Source organism: Vicugna pacos, chromosome 2 (assembly GCF_048564905.1).
Source record: "Vicugna pacos chromosome 2, VicPac4, whole genome shotgun sequence".
NCBI lineage: Eukaryota > Metazoa > Chordata > Mammalia > Artiodactyla > Camelidae > Vicugna > Vicugna pacos.
Window position 1 is genome coordinate 14,790,552 of NC_132988.1, and position 15,593 is coordinate 14,806,144.

Sequence of the window (15,593 nt, forward strand, 5' to 3'; positions counted from 1 at the left end):
AAAAATTTGAGTCACCCAACAAATCCCAGCTGAGGATGAACAAGGTGACACTCTGCTACCTGGCCCCACCCACACACGTCTTGTGGGCTATTTACACGCCACAGGTTTTTTTGTTTTGGGTTTTTTTTTTTTTTTGCATTTGGGGGCTTTTGGTTCTCTGCTTAAAATGGCCCCCAAGTGTAGAGCTGAAGTGCTATCTAGTGTTCCTAAGCTCAAGAAACTTGTGCCTTATGGAGAACACACATGCGTCAGATGCCCTTCGCGTGGGTGTGAGTGACAGCACTGCTGGTCCTGAGTACAACGCACATGAACCAACAATACATGTTAAACAAGGCGTCTTCCAACAGAAACACACTCAACACAAGATTATATACTGACTGGTTGATGAAAGTGGTGACCATGGGCTCACAGGAACTAACCCTGTATTTCCCCACCAGCAACAGACCAGTATTTGAGAATTCAGCGTTAGCGGCAACTTTTTAGAACGTAACTACAGCGAATAGCGAGAATCTCCTGTGCTTTGTAGCCTACCATCTAGCACTTGAATGTCAGGAGAGGTCAACCAATCCTCCAGGAGTAACGCCCCTATTAACACAACCAGAGCACGGGGGATGGAGGGCACCCTTGCTCCCCCTGACACCACCGCGTGGGCAGGGCGTGTGAGCAGGTGGAAGCAGCGGCCATCTCTGGTGCCCCTTCTTCCATCTGATGGAAAGCAAGAGGGCAGCGACGCCACAGCTTGTCCCCGCACTCAGGGCTGGCTCTGTGGGCGTGCGATCTGTGCAGACAGACAGGGCCCCATGCTGGGTTTAGTATTCTGATGTTGCTGGCTAGAGGTTCTTCATAATTTTCAAACAAGGAGTCCTGCATTTTCATCTCGCACTGGGCCCCACAAATTACGTAGCTGGTTGTGAACACAGGACTCCTACACTGCTTCCCAGAGGTTAGTCCCAAGAAAGAGAGGCTCCCCTCTGTCCAGGAGGGAGAGGCAGCAGCACATGTCACCCAGAGAAGAAACAGAAGGTCCTGCCAAGATGCAACAAGGAGGTGACAGCGTCTGGGGGTGTCTCCCTAGTACTCTTAGAGCATTTCTAATACTAATAAAAAGGTTTCAGACAAGGAACAGTAACTCCAGGACCCAGTCCCTCTGGTAACCTAGGATGGCCTCAGGCTCAGATAAGAGACCCAGATAAACACTCAAAGGGGACCTCAGCTATTTTCTCTCAGGACAGTCTCATGGGCTCTTACACATATTCAGCAAATGTGCTCCAGTCACAATGTAGTTCTTCACCACATTCTCTGGGGTCACATCAGGCTAACAGCAAAACAGGGATATCTGCCACATAAGCTAGGGTTAAATTTTACTTAGGTACAAACAATAGTCTGTTTTCTTCACACAAAAAACATCTACTTTTTAAAAACCTCCCACACCAGCAATTTGTGATACAGAGTTCAACAGAAACATTATTTTTACCTCATCAGGCTAACACTGAAGTGGGTATTTTTAAAAATCAGTTTAATTTATTCCTGGATGAAAATGCACTGGGCTTTTCTCGACTTCAAACATGACAGCGAGCTGCCATGCCCCCTCAACAAAGCGACTGCCTCACCGCAGACGCCGCACTCTGGGCCCTTGGTATTTCCGCTTGCTCAGCCTGTGGTGGCCCTGCAGGAACCAGGGCTCGAAGGCTTTCTGCGGTAGCGCCTGTAGCCAGCTCCACAGCTCAGCTCGGCAATCCTGCAGAGGGCGCCGGGGAGCTCTTCCCAAACCCTGGGCTGGGGCACTCTCCGGTTTTCCTGGCGGGCCATGCTGTAGACCTGGTGCTCAGTCTGGATCCTCTGCTTCCCGTCATCTGCCCCCAGCCCGCCTCTGTCATACACTCTGGACCCAACGCTCACGGCGGCGAGGACTCCTGATGGGCTGTGCAGTCCTCCTCTCATCTCAAAATCAGCCCAGAGGCAGACTGACCCCAAAGCAGAGTTTTATCACATCACTGTTTCATCACAAGCTGATAGCCCCCTCCACATTGCCCTTTCTTGGAACGTAGTCCAGTCCTCCCTCCAAATTTCTCCAAACTCATTTCTTACTTGACCTGACATTATTATTATTTTTTTTGACCTGACATTATTCTTATTTCCCTTAGTCCTGCCATTCACTTTCTTACTTGCTTTTCCTTTGTTGCTGCTGCTGCTGCTGCATGTGTGTGTGCGTGTGCGCTGTGGGTGGGAACAATCTCTTTAAATCAGTCTCCCCAGCTGTAACCCAGCTGACATTCCATGTCTTCATGAACTCTTCCCAGGTCCTGTAGTTCAGGCCTCTGTTCCTTAGCTGAACAGCAATATCCATTAGGCCTTCATCACTAATTCTGTCACGTGTCTTCTATTTCGTCACCAGAGTGCACTGCCCTTGAGAACAGGGAGCCCGCCTCATTCTGAAGGAGCCGGACGGTCGGGAGCAGGTCTGAGCTTTAGTATTTCAGGTTCCTTACGTGGGCTGGACGACTGGGTATTTGGTAAACAATGAAATTTGATACATACTTTAAAATATATATAAAATTTACAGATACCCATATATCTGTCTTTATATACCTTAAAAAAAAAAAAACCCAAAACCAAACTTCCAGGCAAAAAGCCCATGGACCCGGTCCTGCTCTCTCGTTCCTCCTGTCACAGCCTAAATTACTCTAAACGTGGTTGGAGGAACCCATTAAGCAGGAACCAAATTGTATGTCACCAGATTAGCCTAAATATGTCAGCAGGAAAACTGCAGATACAACTGCCTGAAAAGCCAAATCATTCATGGAGATTAGGCGCCTCTTCAAAGCAATTTCTACTTTCATGAAAGGAGGAAAAAATACAGATTTTAGGAAGAAACCCTATTGATTCCAATAGATCTATTATGCGCTGACTCATGAGGACTGAACCATTCGTTTTCTAGGCCATGCTGAACATTTTATGGAAAAGTATTTTTCTTCTGCTACCTTGGTATTCAAGTTTCTTAGTTGTCATAGTGACTGTCCTTTAAGCCATTTGTAAACAAATGTGTTATGGGGACAGAATACTGCAGTACTTCTCACACGGCAATAACAGGGTTTATGACATAAATTTCCCTCGTGGTCACCGATCACCGGCCATCAGGTGTATGCTGTGAAAGGAGGGGGAAGAGCATTCACATGCCAGCAGCAGGTCAGGAAAGGCAGCGTCTACCCACGCTGCAGCATTACTTCTAAATAACAATCCTGACCTCCATCCTGCCACAAAACCTCAAACAATCTGACAACATAAAAAACACTGGGAAAGTTAATGCTTTTTTTTTTTAAACACTAATAATGAAAAAAAATACCACTTCTTTCCAGTCACTATGAGGATTCTGCATAATATCCAATCAAATGAGGCTTTCTGTCCTTGAACTTTAGAGACCCCATGACCCTGACCCATTCTCTTTCTCATTTCCTGCTAAAACCAAATCTTTACCCTCTGAAACTACTTAAATTTCTTTAGGAATGTCTGCTTCCTATATGGAATAGAGTTTAGGAGCCAACTTCTATAAGCATTTAGGAAACTGTAAGACGTATTAAAACTCTGAAATAATACTCTCTGAGACAGCTTCCCACATCCTGGGACATTCAATCCTCTAGGATTGACCAATCTTTGTGAACTCACTTTATATTCTCCACAGTAAACATCCTAAAGTGCAAATCTGACCCTCTCACCACAGCCTAATGGATGAAGTTCAATCCCTTGGAAATGTGGTGTGTCCTGTGCACAACCTTCCCTGGCCTAACTTTTTACTTTCAAAACTCCACACTCAACCATTCATAACTACCTCCACCCCTTACACAGGCCATTCCAAAACCACCTGCATTTCCCTCAGCACCTCATCTCTTTTCTCTTTATATCTATTAAACCAGGCCATGGTTTCTCGGTCTCAGCACTATTGATGTTTTAAACCAGGTAATCTTTTGCTGTGAGGGGCTGTCCTGTGCACCGTCAGGTACATAACAGCATCCCTGGCCTCTGTCTATTATGTGCCAGGCGCACATTCTCCCCCACCCCACACCAGTAAAACATCAAAAAATGTCTGCAGCAATTTCCAAATGTCTCCTCCAGGGCAAAATTATCCCCGGTCAAGAACCGCTGAATCAGAAAGTCACTGCATGCCCTCAATACTCACAAGTCCCTGACAAGCCAAGTTCATTGCACACAGGCTGCAGGGTCATACGACTCAAACCACAGCAAAATTTCTGTTCACAGCAAATTATGAGTGTTCCCCTAAAAGCAGTCATCGCTAGGGCACGAACAGGGAGGCTCATGGCCTGTGATGACGCTCTTACACCAGACACCAACCAACCAACACAATCAGACTTACCCTAGGCCCTAGTTTCTGGGGGTTTAACGGCAAACATACCGAGAAGACAAAGACTGAGCTGCACAGAAACCAGGAGTTGTATGCAATGAACAGAAATCACCTGTCTTAGACACACATGGAGAGAAGACAACTGAAACAGTGGACCTAGAGCCATCACTGGGACACAGAATTGCCATTGTTCTTTTGTTGGCCACAAGGTCTAATTAAGAACCTGACAAGGTTCCCTATGGCCTTTACTCACCCTTGTAACCTTAAATACGTCAGAAAGACACAGGATCCAACTTGGAAAAGGTTCCATTGACCAAATCTAGGACACCTGAGACACAAAATAAATGACAGTCAGGAATTACGACCAATAGAATAAAATAAACTCTTGATCCTTGGAGGGTGAATATAAGTTTTGGGGGGGGGGGAAAGTGTAGGAGGCCATTCTGAGCCAAATCTAAAGAACAAAGTAAACAGGTGTGCTTCATAATAGATTCTGGAAAATGATCAGGAATAATTAGAAACTAGTGAGACGGACCTTCCCTTGGGTCTTGAAAATGAGCTCCAAGAGTAAATAAAAGATGTGTGGAGCAAAGGCAACCTCATGGGATGAGTGCACTGTCATGTCAAGAAGTCTGCTGAAACCAAAGGACCAACAAGTCGGCTGGATGTGCTCTGTAACATTCCTGGCATGGAGGTATCACCGTTTCCCTACCTCAGGCTGCTCACGAGCATTAAGGGACAAAATGTGTAAAAAGTCCGCCACAGGAGCTGGCACTAAATGTTCGTGTCTCTTCTCTCTCATCACTAGAAATCTTTAATGATGTTCCTCATTGCATAAGTGTGAACCCTGTCTCATTCAGTATTAAAATGCAATTGTGTGCCACAGGAAATGAATGTGTTTAAATCAGATTTCAGTTTGCATTTTCTGACTCCAGTGCATATACCCAGATCCTTAGGGCACACATCACACTGACCACAACTCTCAGCTCCTAGAAGCTCAGGAGATGGAGAAGACATTGACTGATTGTGCTGCCTAGGCAGGAATGCTCTGAGGCGAAAATCACTTTTAAAACTCCCAGAAAAGCTGTATCTTTTATCTACATGTAAAAATCTAGACTACTGAAATAAGTGAAAAGACATATAAAATGTTAAAATTTGGATTAAGTTACCTAACTGGGCTTTTACAAGTTTCCATTTACACAACCTTTGTATTTCATAAAAAGAAAAAAAACTACCTTTTTAATGTATTTTCAATGGCATGTGTAGCCATAATATTTTACCACCAAAAATATATACCGTAAAGTGATAGTAAAGATCAGGTGTTTAATAAATTTAATCATTCAGAAACACAACCACGTAACTAATGTCGGCTTCAATAAGTACCAATACACAGATATTTCAATATCTCCCATAACTCATACTTAAAATGGCACTTTGATGGCTTACCCTGTGGGCAAACAAAGAGCAGTATTTAAAAACACAATCAAATGCCTTTATGCTCACATTTGGAGACGCTTGCCATAAACCATCACAAAACAAAAAAGGAAAACGTAAAATAAAACTTTACTATTTGAAGTCTTAACAGAGCCTGAAACGCGTCGTCGGGAAGAGCAGAAGGCTCCTTCTGGGTAAGCGCTGCTTCGTTCCTAACAGTCCTCAGGCTCAGAGAATTGAACTTCTACGGAGGCGAACCTCTAATGACTACGAGCTTTCCAACACTTTGCTGGGCGTCTGGCGCTGGCATCACACTACAATTAGAATTTCTAAAAATACATGGAGAGAATATTCATGAAAGCCAGCCTTACTGTTTGAAGTGTGGTGCTCTTCCTTACATAAAAGCAATGCAAGAGATTAATGTTTAAATCCAGAAAACTGCACAGGGTTACTGAAATAGCAAACACAGACTCTAGCACTATTTTCCTCTACGAAGCAATTGTTAGTTTTAGAGTCAGTTATGTGGATGACCATGGTCAAGCTTATCTTCTGCTCCCTAGAAAAATCAATGACTTGAAGGCTGAAAATAAACACTTCCCTCAACTAAAATGAACAGAGTAAAACAGGCCAAAGAAGAGTTTCTTAAACTGCAAACAAGCTGATCATACACCAGATTTTGAGTGAGGCTTTACTTGGTAGAGAAGAATCAAAGATTTCAACATGTTCTCAAAAGCTGCAGTGAGCCCCCCAGATTTCTCATCTGTAACTTTAGCAAGTTGGAGTAAATAATTTCCCACCTCAATTATACATTCTAAAATACTCTACTGGCTTTGCACCTGTCCTTGTTTTTATCATAAGGCATGATGAGTGAATGACCCTTTCATGAAATCTAGTAAAACTTGTAAAGAAATATTACATATTACACACACTGGTAGAAATTGTGATCAACAGACATTCATGACAGCATACAAAAGCAACAGAACAAATCCAAAAGTTAGCTATGACCAAAAGTAATTAACATTACAAAGCAAATATTGCAAGTAATATCCTTGACTCAATTCTGTGTCAAAACAGTACAAAGAAAGAAGTTACCTGACTTCACTGAACACCAGAAATACACCTATGGGATTTTGGGCAACTAGGGAAAGGTTATTTTTTTAAAAATTGAATGAAATGATAGGTCTTTTATGCTGTACACCAGAAACTAATACAATATTGTAAATCAACTATACCTCAATTTTTAAAATGTTAAAAAAAATGAAATGATAGGTCTTTTAGTTCAAGATTAAAGTGACATAGTATCATAATGTGGGCTATCTGCTAAAAAAAAGTTTCTCCCTACTAAGCTTAACATCCTCAAGACCAGCTGGTTGACGCTTGCCTTGAACATAAAACTGATACACAGGTCAGCTGGCTTTTCTCCTTAAACTACTCTCTAGAACAGAAAGTAGCAAAGGTGGAGATGGTAAGAGGAATACATGTAGGCTTCAATTTACACAACAGGAATTTCACAGAATGTATCATTTTCCATGCAAGAAGTTAAGTATGCACGTTGTACCTGGCTGTCGTATCTAATGCATTCATAAGTCTCTCCCAGCTTCAGAAATACTGGGGCACAGGCCAGGAGTGTTACCAACTAGGACAACTTTGTGTCTACAGCTTTGATTGTATCTCTCAAATCCTTACAAAGAGTCTCTTCCAGTAATCTGCCCGTAGGAATCTATCCTAAAGAAAGGAACTGATCCAACGCATGGTAAAATCGACATGTAGCAAGATCAGAGGATAAAATGAAAAGCTGGAAACAGCCCAAATGTCCAGGAATAGGGTAAATCAATCACAGTCCACCTAGCTAACTGACTATTATTCAGTCATTTAAGTATGAAAGGTGCAAATTATATAACAGCATGGAAGAGTATGATTAATAAGTGAAAAAAGCATGATACATGATTAAAACTAAGCTGTTAGTGGATCCTTTTAAGAAGTAGAGTAGGTTGAGGAAGATGGGCAGATGTGAAAAGAAACTTTCATTCTTTGCATTTCCCTGAATTGTTTGAATTTTTCCAATAGAAATGTCCTGATTTATTTGGGTAGTTTTCTTTTTAAAAAGACAAAAACGTGTATTTGAAAGCATAGACAGGAATCCTTGAAAACAGTGTTTAGATGGAAGGATTGTGCATTTATTTTCTCCTGTATTTTCTAAACACCTATGCAATGTCATATATTTTCATTTTTAAAAGTTAAATCTATAAAATAACTGAGTTGTCTTTTTGTCAAGCATATCATCACTCCTTAACCAATTTTTCCATTTTTCAGATCCTACCCAAAGTGTAATTTTACCACATAACCTATTATTACACAGATTTTAGAGAAACCTGAGGTAAAACAGTATCATTTTAAAACCCCCCAAAAATCTTTGGAAGTAACCTGTTTAGCATATTAGTGACTTGTCCTGTCCCTCCTCACCATCACCGAAGCTGTTCACCACGCCTGCAGGCAGAGGGCTCACGGAGCAGCCATGAAAAGCATGTGGTCTAGGATCACACTCCCAGGGTATGGACCCCAGTTGCACCACCAGCTGCATGACTCTGGGCAGGTTACTTCATTTCTCTTTCTTTCAACCTGCCCACTGCTAAATGGAAACTGCACGACCTGACTCTCAAGGACTCATGGAGAAGGCTGATACAAAGCACAATGTGATGCCTGACACAGAAAGCTATTGGCTGTTAGCTAATGAGGCTGTTAGCTATTATTCTCAGCACTGTACAACACATATGTGGCAAAATATATTTTTTAATACTTGTAATAACCACTGAAAAATAAATTCATAACACAACGAAACTAATTTAATACAATCTTTGTGTTCTATGCATTACTCCAACTTAGACATCAAAGAAATAAATAAGGAAACAGAAGCGTTTGCAGTGACGTCATTTTTATCTCTCCTACACTTGACATTGCATAATTCACTGAGAGCTAAAACTGTTTTTCTTAAGCATCTCTTCTCCTAAGGTGCACCTCCGGTCATTACTAACAGGATTTTAGTGTGTTCCTACAGTTTCCCATTAAAAGGGAGAAGGTACTACTTGAGGTCGGGGGACGATCTATACAGTGGAGACCAGAATGGCAAAACACAAACTTCACTTTAACAAAAGAAGAACAAAGACATCTAAACGCTTCCTTCCTTCTTCCCACTTTTCAGATCATTCTCTGAGAGGAGGGATTCACTAAATAAAAAGCAAAGATTAAGCCTTCTCACTTTTTTAAAGTCAGAGATAAATCTGCTTAGATCAGGGATCAAAGAACAAATTGACGTTTTCTCCCTTTCTGTACTTGGACTTCTAGCTGCACTGAGAAAATCCCACCAGTTACACAGAGTCTGTAGATTCCTGATTGGGATAAATTTTCCATTGCTTGAGATAGACCAGGGCTACCTACACTTCAGGTGTGAATTCAGTTTATCTAGGAGGACAAAACACTGTTGTCTGTGAATTTCTATTATCTACAAAAGGAAATCCAAACTGTCCTCATCTACTTCAAGGAAAAATTATACCAGGATTAAATGAATTATAGAAAATACTTATATTTAACCAGTTGATTTTTCTATAGCAATTTTTGAGAAGAGATTGCTTTAAATAAGTATGGCTGGATCATTACAAAGAAATGAATCTTCACAGGTATAATGTGATGCTGGAAAAGTAAAAGATACAAAATAAATGTTATATAATAGCACCCATGAAATCATCTTTTTGAAAAAATGTGGGTGAAAACCTTCATAAACTCTAAGATAGTCGGTAAGATGGATGCACTCCAAGGAGTTGCCACGTTCCCCAGAAGCAGCCATGGCGTGGGGCATCCTGAGGCTGGCGGCAGTCCCAAAGTCTGGAAGTATTTTACCCTGAAAGTATCAACTGCTAGCAATTTCTGAATCTGTTTTGCCTCTGCCCATGACAAGAATCAACTTGTTCCAAAATTCCACTAAATATGTTTCTTTTATGTTAAAACTTTGCTGTTTCTGGGAAAGCTAAAAGCTAGAATCTTTTACATATGTGGACGAAAGCTATATTTGAAACTTTTAGCCCTTTAACAGAATGAAGACTTTTTTTTTTTAAAGAACTTCCCCCTGCTGTAGTTTATTATATGAAAGTCATCCTGACTTTAAAAAATGTTAAAAGTAAACCTTGTTTCCCTATACAATTTAACTTAAAAGTTCAAGAAGGTTTTGCTTTTAGAAAGAAAAACAAGTGAAGCATTTAAATTAATTACAAGTTAAAAGAAAATTACTGAGGGGAATAGTGATGACTTCCATTTACAAATGATTTTTTTCTAGTCATCCTATCTATAAATACATAGGTTGTGTGTGTGTGTATATATGTGTACATATTTAAATTGATAATCATGGCATCACTTTAAAGTAAAAAATACTTAAAATGTCACAAGATTAAACCCTGATTTCTGAGGCTTCTCTTCAAATGTGAAACTTTCGGGGCCATCTTTATTTAATCCCCTGTGAAGCCACACTACCTACCTGCACGTCAGCCTCACACAACGAAGACAAAGAGTTTGAAATCCAGGACAACAAAGATAACAAACCATGATATTCCAACACACCTGCCTCAGTTAGAGAAAAAGTGGACAAAAGGTTATGAGAAAAATCCGTAAGTCCAGAAATAAACAGAACGTATAGCACATGGCCTAACTGACAACAAAGTTAATGTTTTAGTAAGTATCACTTTCCTTTGAAATCATGTCACTTACTTTATACCAAGATGTCTGAGTCTCAGCATTACTGACATTTTGGGCCCCAGAGAATCATGCTGTGGCTGCCCTGTGCCTGGCAGGATGGGGAGCAGCCTCCACCCACTCGGTGCCAGTAGAATCCTCATCTCTAGTCAAGACCGACTCCAGACATCGCCAAATGTCCCCAAGGGGCAAAAGTGCACCCAGCTGGAACCACTGCTTGACACTGAAGAGAACCCAAGAGTTAACATGAATAAAACTCTCAAATGTGATTTTATCCAAAGTGATTTTATAGAGACAAACCAAATCAGACCTTGTAAATGGAGACAACAGTACCAGGAAGATGTGATCTCCACTTTAAGGGAAGAAAAGATATCAGGGACATAGTTTTCACAACATAAATGCTACTGGCACGTAACAGACCATTGCCTCTTCAATCAGGAAAGCTTTCAAGCCCATAAGGATAACCAGGGCCCTTAAAACTCCAGCATAGGCGTCAGAATGAGATCACTGACTGTTCAGGATGAACTGCCTATAAATTATCTTTTGACAAAATCAGACTGATTAAAATGAAAACAACAAATCTGGGTAGGAAGTAACCAGGAACAGAACATGAAAGTCAAGGTAGACAGTCTAAAATTTTGTGCAGGGATGACCCATTAGCACATCTTAGTTCCTTCCTCTTCACCTAAGCAAAGCTGGCCTTTCCTTGAGAATTTTCAGAGAGCAGATAGTTTTACATACCCATTAAAAAATCATTCTGTAGAAAAAAAATCAAAATGAACACTGCCCACTGAAAGGTCTGCATTAATCTTAAGCACAAGACATATTTCTTATGCTAATTCTAAGCAAGATTTAATGCTCTCTTTATACTTATAACACCTATCGACCAAAAGACAGACTTGCAGTTTTAAATACTAAGCACAAATACTAAATCAGCACCTAGAAAAACTACAGCATTAAGGATACCTGGCAGTCTGAAAATACAATATCCACAGGTGGTGTGTCTATCAACAATGAAATCTGCAGTTTTTCCAAAGAAGTCTTTTATTTCAAAGTTTAAAAATATCTCTTTTCTTTGCATTTTAAGTTCTATAAGACCCAAATAGTGGCAAAAGTGATACTTGTAACATTTTATAGCAACATGTCAAAATGTCAAGGATTAACTCAATGCTTGAATTTCTCCAATCTGATTGAAATCAGTCGTTTTCTTTCTCAGTGCTTGAGTTTCTGCTTCTAAGCAGACATGAGAAAGAAGTACAGGAAATCAGAAGAGCAAATACTGGATTTCTGATGGCAACTATAATCTTGTTTCCTTCTGAATTTATTTTTAAAAAAGTCTTCCTTTGTTTTTCTTTCTTAACACAAAATTGAAAACACGCTATAGAGTTTTTTCCTTGTTTTTTCTGCTTAACATTTTCCCATGTCTTTAAGTATTCTCCCAAATAGAATTTTCAATGGCCACAACATATGAATTCTATGGTAATACCATTTAACTATTTTCTACTTTAGAGATTTTAAATTGTTTCCAATCTTTTGCTCTTATTGCTGGGATGAAAACTATTTTGTATAATTACATTTGCATTTCCAGTTATTTAGGATTAACTAGTAGAAGCTAATTTACTAGTTATAATAGCAAAAACATTTTTGTTGTACAAAAAAAATAGCTTTCCATAAAGATTTGAAACTTACACTTCCATCATTCCTTGAGAATGCCGATTCACTGCACATTAAAACATAACATTTTCTTTCTAAAACTGTCAATTTTATCTATTAAAAATACATCTCAATGCCTTAACTCGCATTTTTATTAGTGAGATTGAATTTTTAAATGCATATAACCTTTGCTTATGACAGCTAGAAATTTTTACTTTTTACATCCAACCAGTCAACTTTTCCCTTTGTGACTTTTCCATTACTTTTATACTTAGAAAACTCTTTCCACTTCAATTATTAGCATGTTTTCTTTTAGTTTTTTTGTCTCCTTTTGATATCTATATTTTTAAGACACCTGGAATTGATTTTTGGTATGGCATGAGGATGATGATTTAATATCTGGTAGCAGGAGAGCCCATTAATCATTATTTCCAAAATTTTCCTGCTTATTTTTCCAGATTAACTTTTAAAATTACTTTGTTGGGTATTGCTCCCCTCACCCAAAAGCAAACAAATTTAGATCCTTCTTGAAACTACAATTAAACTAAATAAAAACCAGGAAGGATGTATAGAACAATGATCAATACCAGTGCTGCCAGGCCCTTATTTGTACCTGACTGACACAGAAATACTTCCACTAATTTGTTTACCAGTATATGGGTGGTTTTGTTTCAGACAGAGATTCTTCTTTTTTTTTAGTGTATTAAAGAATTCACCTTTCATTTCTCTTACTAAATCTTTAACTAGATACGGATTCATATTTTGCCAAATGCCTTTGCAACATCTTTTTGGGACTGTTTGTACCATTACGCTTTTTTCTTCAAGATCTCATGTATAAACAGGTTTCTTAATAGGAAGCCATCCTTTAGTTCCTGTCATAAGTCTACTCATAGCAGTGTACCTTTTTTAATATGTTGGTGATTTGAGTTGCTTTTTACATACAAATACTTCTAATCTGGGGGCTTTTCAAAGATAATTTTTTTGGATAACTATTAAAATTTCAGTGATCACTATTTCAATTAGATGTTCCATTTCTGTATTTCACTTATATTTTCCGTGAACAACATTCATTTGGAGATTTCCAAATCTGTTTCAATTTTTAAAATCTCAACTGCATTTCCTGTTTATATGACACTTTTATGTTTTCCAATCTGGCACACCTTTGATTTTCATTTTTCTTTTTGTCAGGCATCTTAAATATTTGTCCTCTCCATTTCTTGCCTTCCCTGGGTCCCCCAAGAATCAGTTCTTTGATTTACCATATCCCCTGTCTTGTGGTCTAATTTATTTTCACTTTGCTTGCAGGGTGAATCTTTAAGGTGTTTTGTGTTATCCTGTGCTTATATTAACTCAATTTGTAAAGTGTCTATTTCCATTCATACTGAGAGCCTATCTTGGGGCAGGCCGCTATGAAGTGTTATGTCTAATCATTAGCTTAATTAATTAGAAAAGTCATTGTAACCTCACTCTAATCTGCTAGAATTTTCAGAACCTATTTTAAAAATGTCGTTTATGTTTAAGAAAACAACCTGGTAAACAGATCTGGTCTTAGAAAATCAGAAAACTAGTTTGTATTGTTCCAGAAGACACTGCTCCAATGTTTTATATTATTCCTTCTCAGTACAGCATGAGCCAAACACTTCAGTATAAAATTAATTACGTTAGAGGGGCGAAACAAGATGGAATGAAGAAACAAATTGAATGTTGGAAACTATAATGTTCAATACAATGTAAACCTAATGACATAACTTTATTGAAATTAGGAAAAAATACACTTTAGAAGCCACATGTTTCTCTTTAGGAATGATAATCTGATTGTGGTGAAACTCAGTATTTGTGTAACTGCTATTCATGCATTCTTGCAATTTGCTCAGTTTTTTTTTGTTGTTGTTTTGTTTTTCTGTCTATCAGATTCCCTTGTATATTGTTACCATACTTCGGCTTGCATTTTCCTGTGTAATTTGTGTATATCTTTCAGAAATGCTGCTTAATTTCCTCCATTGTTCCCTACAAAACTCATGTGGACATTCCTATAAAAGTCCTTTCTTTTCCTTGACCTGCATTTTCTATATTATACATAAGTAGGGAGAAAAAGACTTTTCTAAGAGAAATATCTTTTACTTCTGTGATTTACCCAAGCCCATGACGACTCTATCAGTCAACAGGTGTTCTTATTCTTAAATAGAGAATATTCCACTTTATGTAGGAAGCCTCCTCAACCTACACTTTTCCTTCAGAAGTCTACATTTCCCTTCCAGTGGCCATAAGAAGTATCTGATAGATTTTTCTACATTCATTTTTGAGATATTTGGGTAAAAAGACAGGTAAGTCAGTTACATTTTCACAAAAAGGCTGACACACACACACACACACACACACACACACCCTCATGGGATGGAAGGCTAGAATAACTTCTAGTACCTCACAAGCCGACTACCAGAATGACTCCAATGAGCTATGAAATTCATATTGTTAAATACATAACCACCAAGGCACAGGCAGAGGTTAAAAGTGAGATGGAAAGCACGGGGCTAGAAACATCTTACCTGCTTCCCGTCCAGCGTGCAGAGCCTCTTGACCACTCCTGAGTCCAGTTTAATGGCTTCGGTGATATCTGTTAAGACCTGTTCAAAGGAATGAGCAGTCTTCTTATTGAGAAGGATCCGCACAGCTTTCCTAGGCTTCACTCCACTTCGAATCACAGTCACTAACTTGGGTTTGATGAAATCTTTACTTTCCTTCACCTCACTCTTCACCGAGGAGGGGGCAGCCAAGGCCCGAGGGGTCCCACCTTTGATGTTCACAGACCAGTTCGGATTAACGTTTTTGGTGTAATCAACTTTACGGAACGGTTCGTTCGATGCGCACACGTAACTCTCACCTAAAAAGCAAAAATCAGTTTTATCAGCGTGGTTATTACCCCCACCACAGGGGCATTCTGTATGAAGCACAAATGCTGGAAACCCAATGAGCAAACTCCTAAACTTAACAGGTTTGGCATTCTTCCCACACCCCGTTCTTTTAATAGCATCCAGGTTAGTTTTGAGAGAATAGCGTGCATTACAGAGTGAAATGCACTGGGCAAAGAAACTAGAAAGAATCTGGGTTTTATTCTGATCAAATGTCACCCTGGATAAGCCCCCTGCATTCTGCTTCTCTACATCATCGTCTGTCAAGTTGGAGCTGTTGAACCAGGTGAATTCCGAGGCACTCCCTAGTTCCGAAAGTCCATTAAGTAATTTAATTGTTACTGTCTCATTCTGGGAGAAGTAACTCTATCACAAAACAATATATTCACATAAAGAAATAAAACATTTTCTCCTCTTTCCAACTAGACATTTCAGTCCTAATCAAAGAAAAATCACTACAAAATTCACATAGCTGACTAAATTCTATTCAGTTACATGAT

At 39.4% G+C, this 15,593-nt stretch overlaps 1 protein-coding gene across 11 annotated transcripts in view; it reads right to left on the reverse strand.

The window, feature by feature from the left end:
* DCLK2 (doublecortin like kinase 2) overlaps window positions 1–15,593 on the reverse strand; it is a 137,478-nt gene that overhangs the window by 103,891 nt on the left and 17,994 nt on the right. For all 11 annotated transcript variants that reach the window (XR_012079642.1, XR_012079660.1, XM_072975754.1 and 8 more), the window contains exon 2: window positions 14,731–15,065. Coding sequence is in view for 9 of the 11 variants with exons in the window: in XM_072975754.1 (XP_072831855.1) it covers window positions 14,731–15,065 (335 nt within the window). In the remaining 2 variants the exon portion in view is untranslated. The remainder of the gene's footprint in view (window positions 1–14,730; window positions 15,066–15,593) is intronic.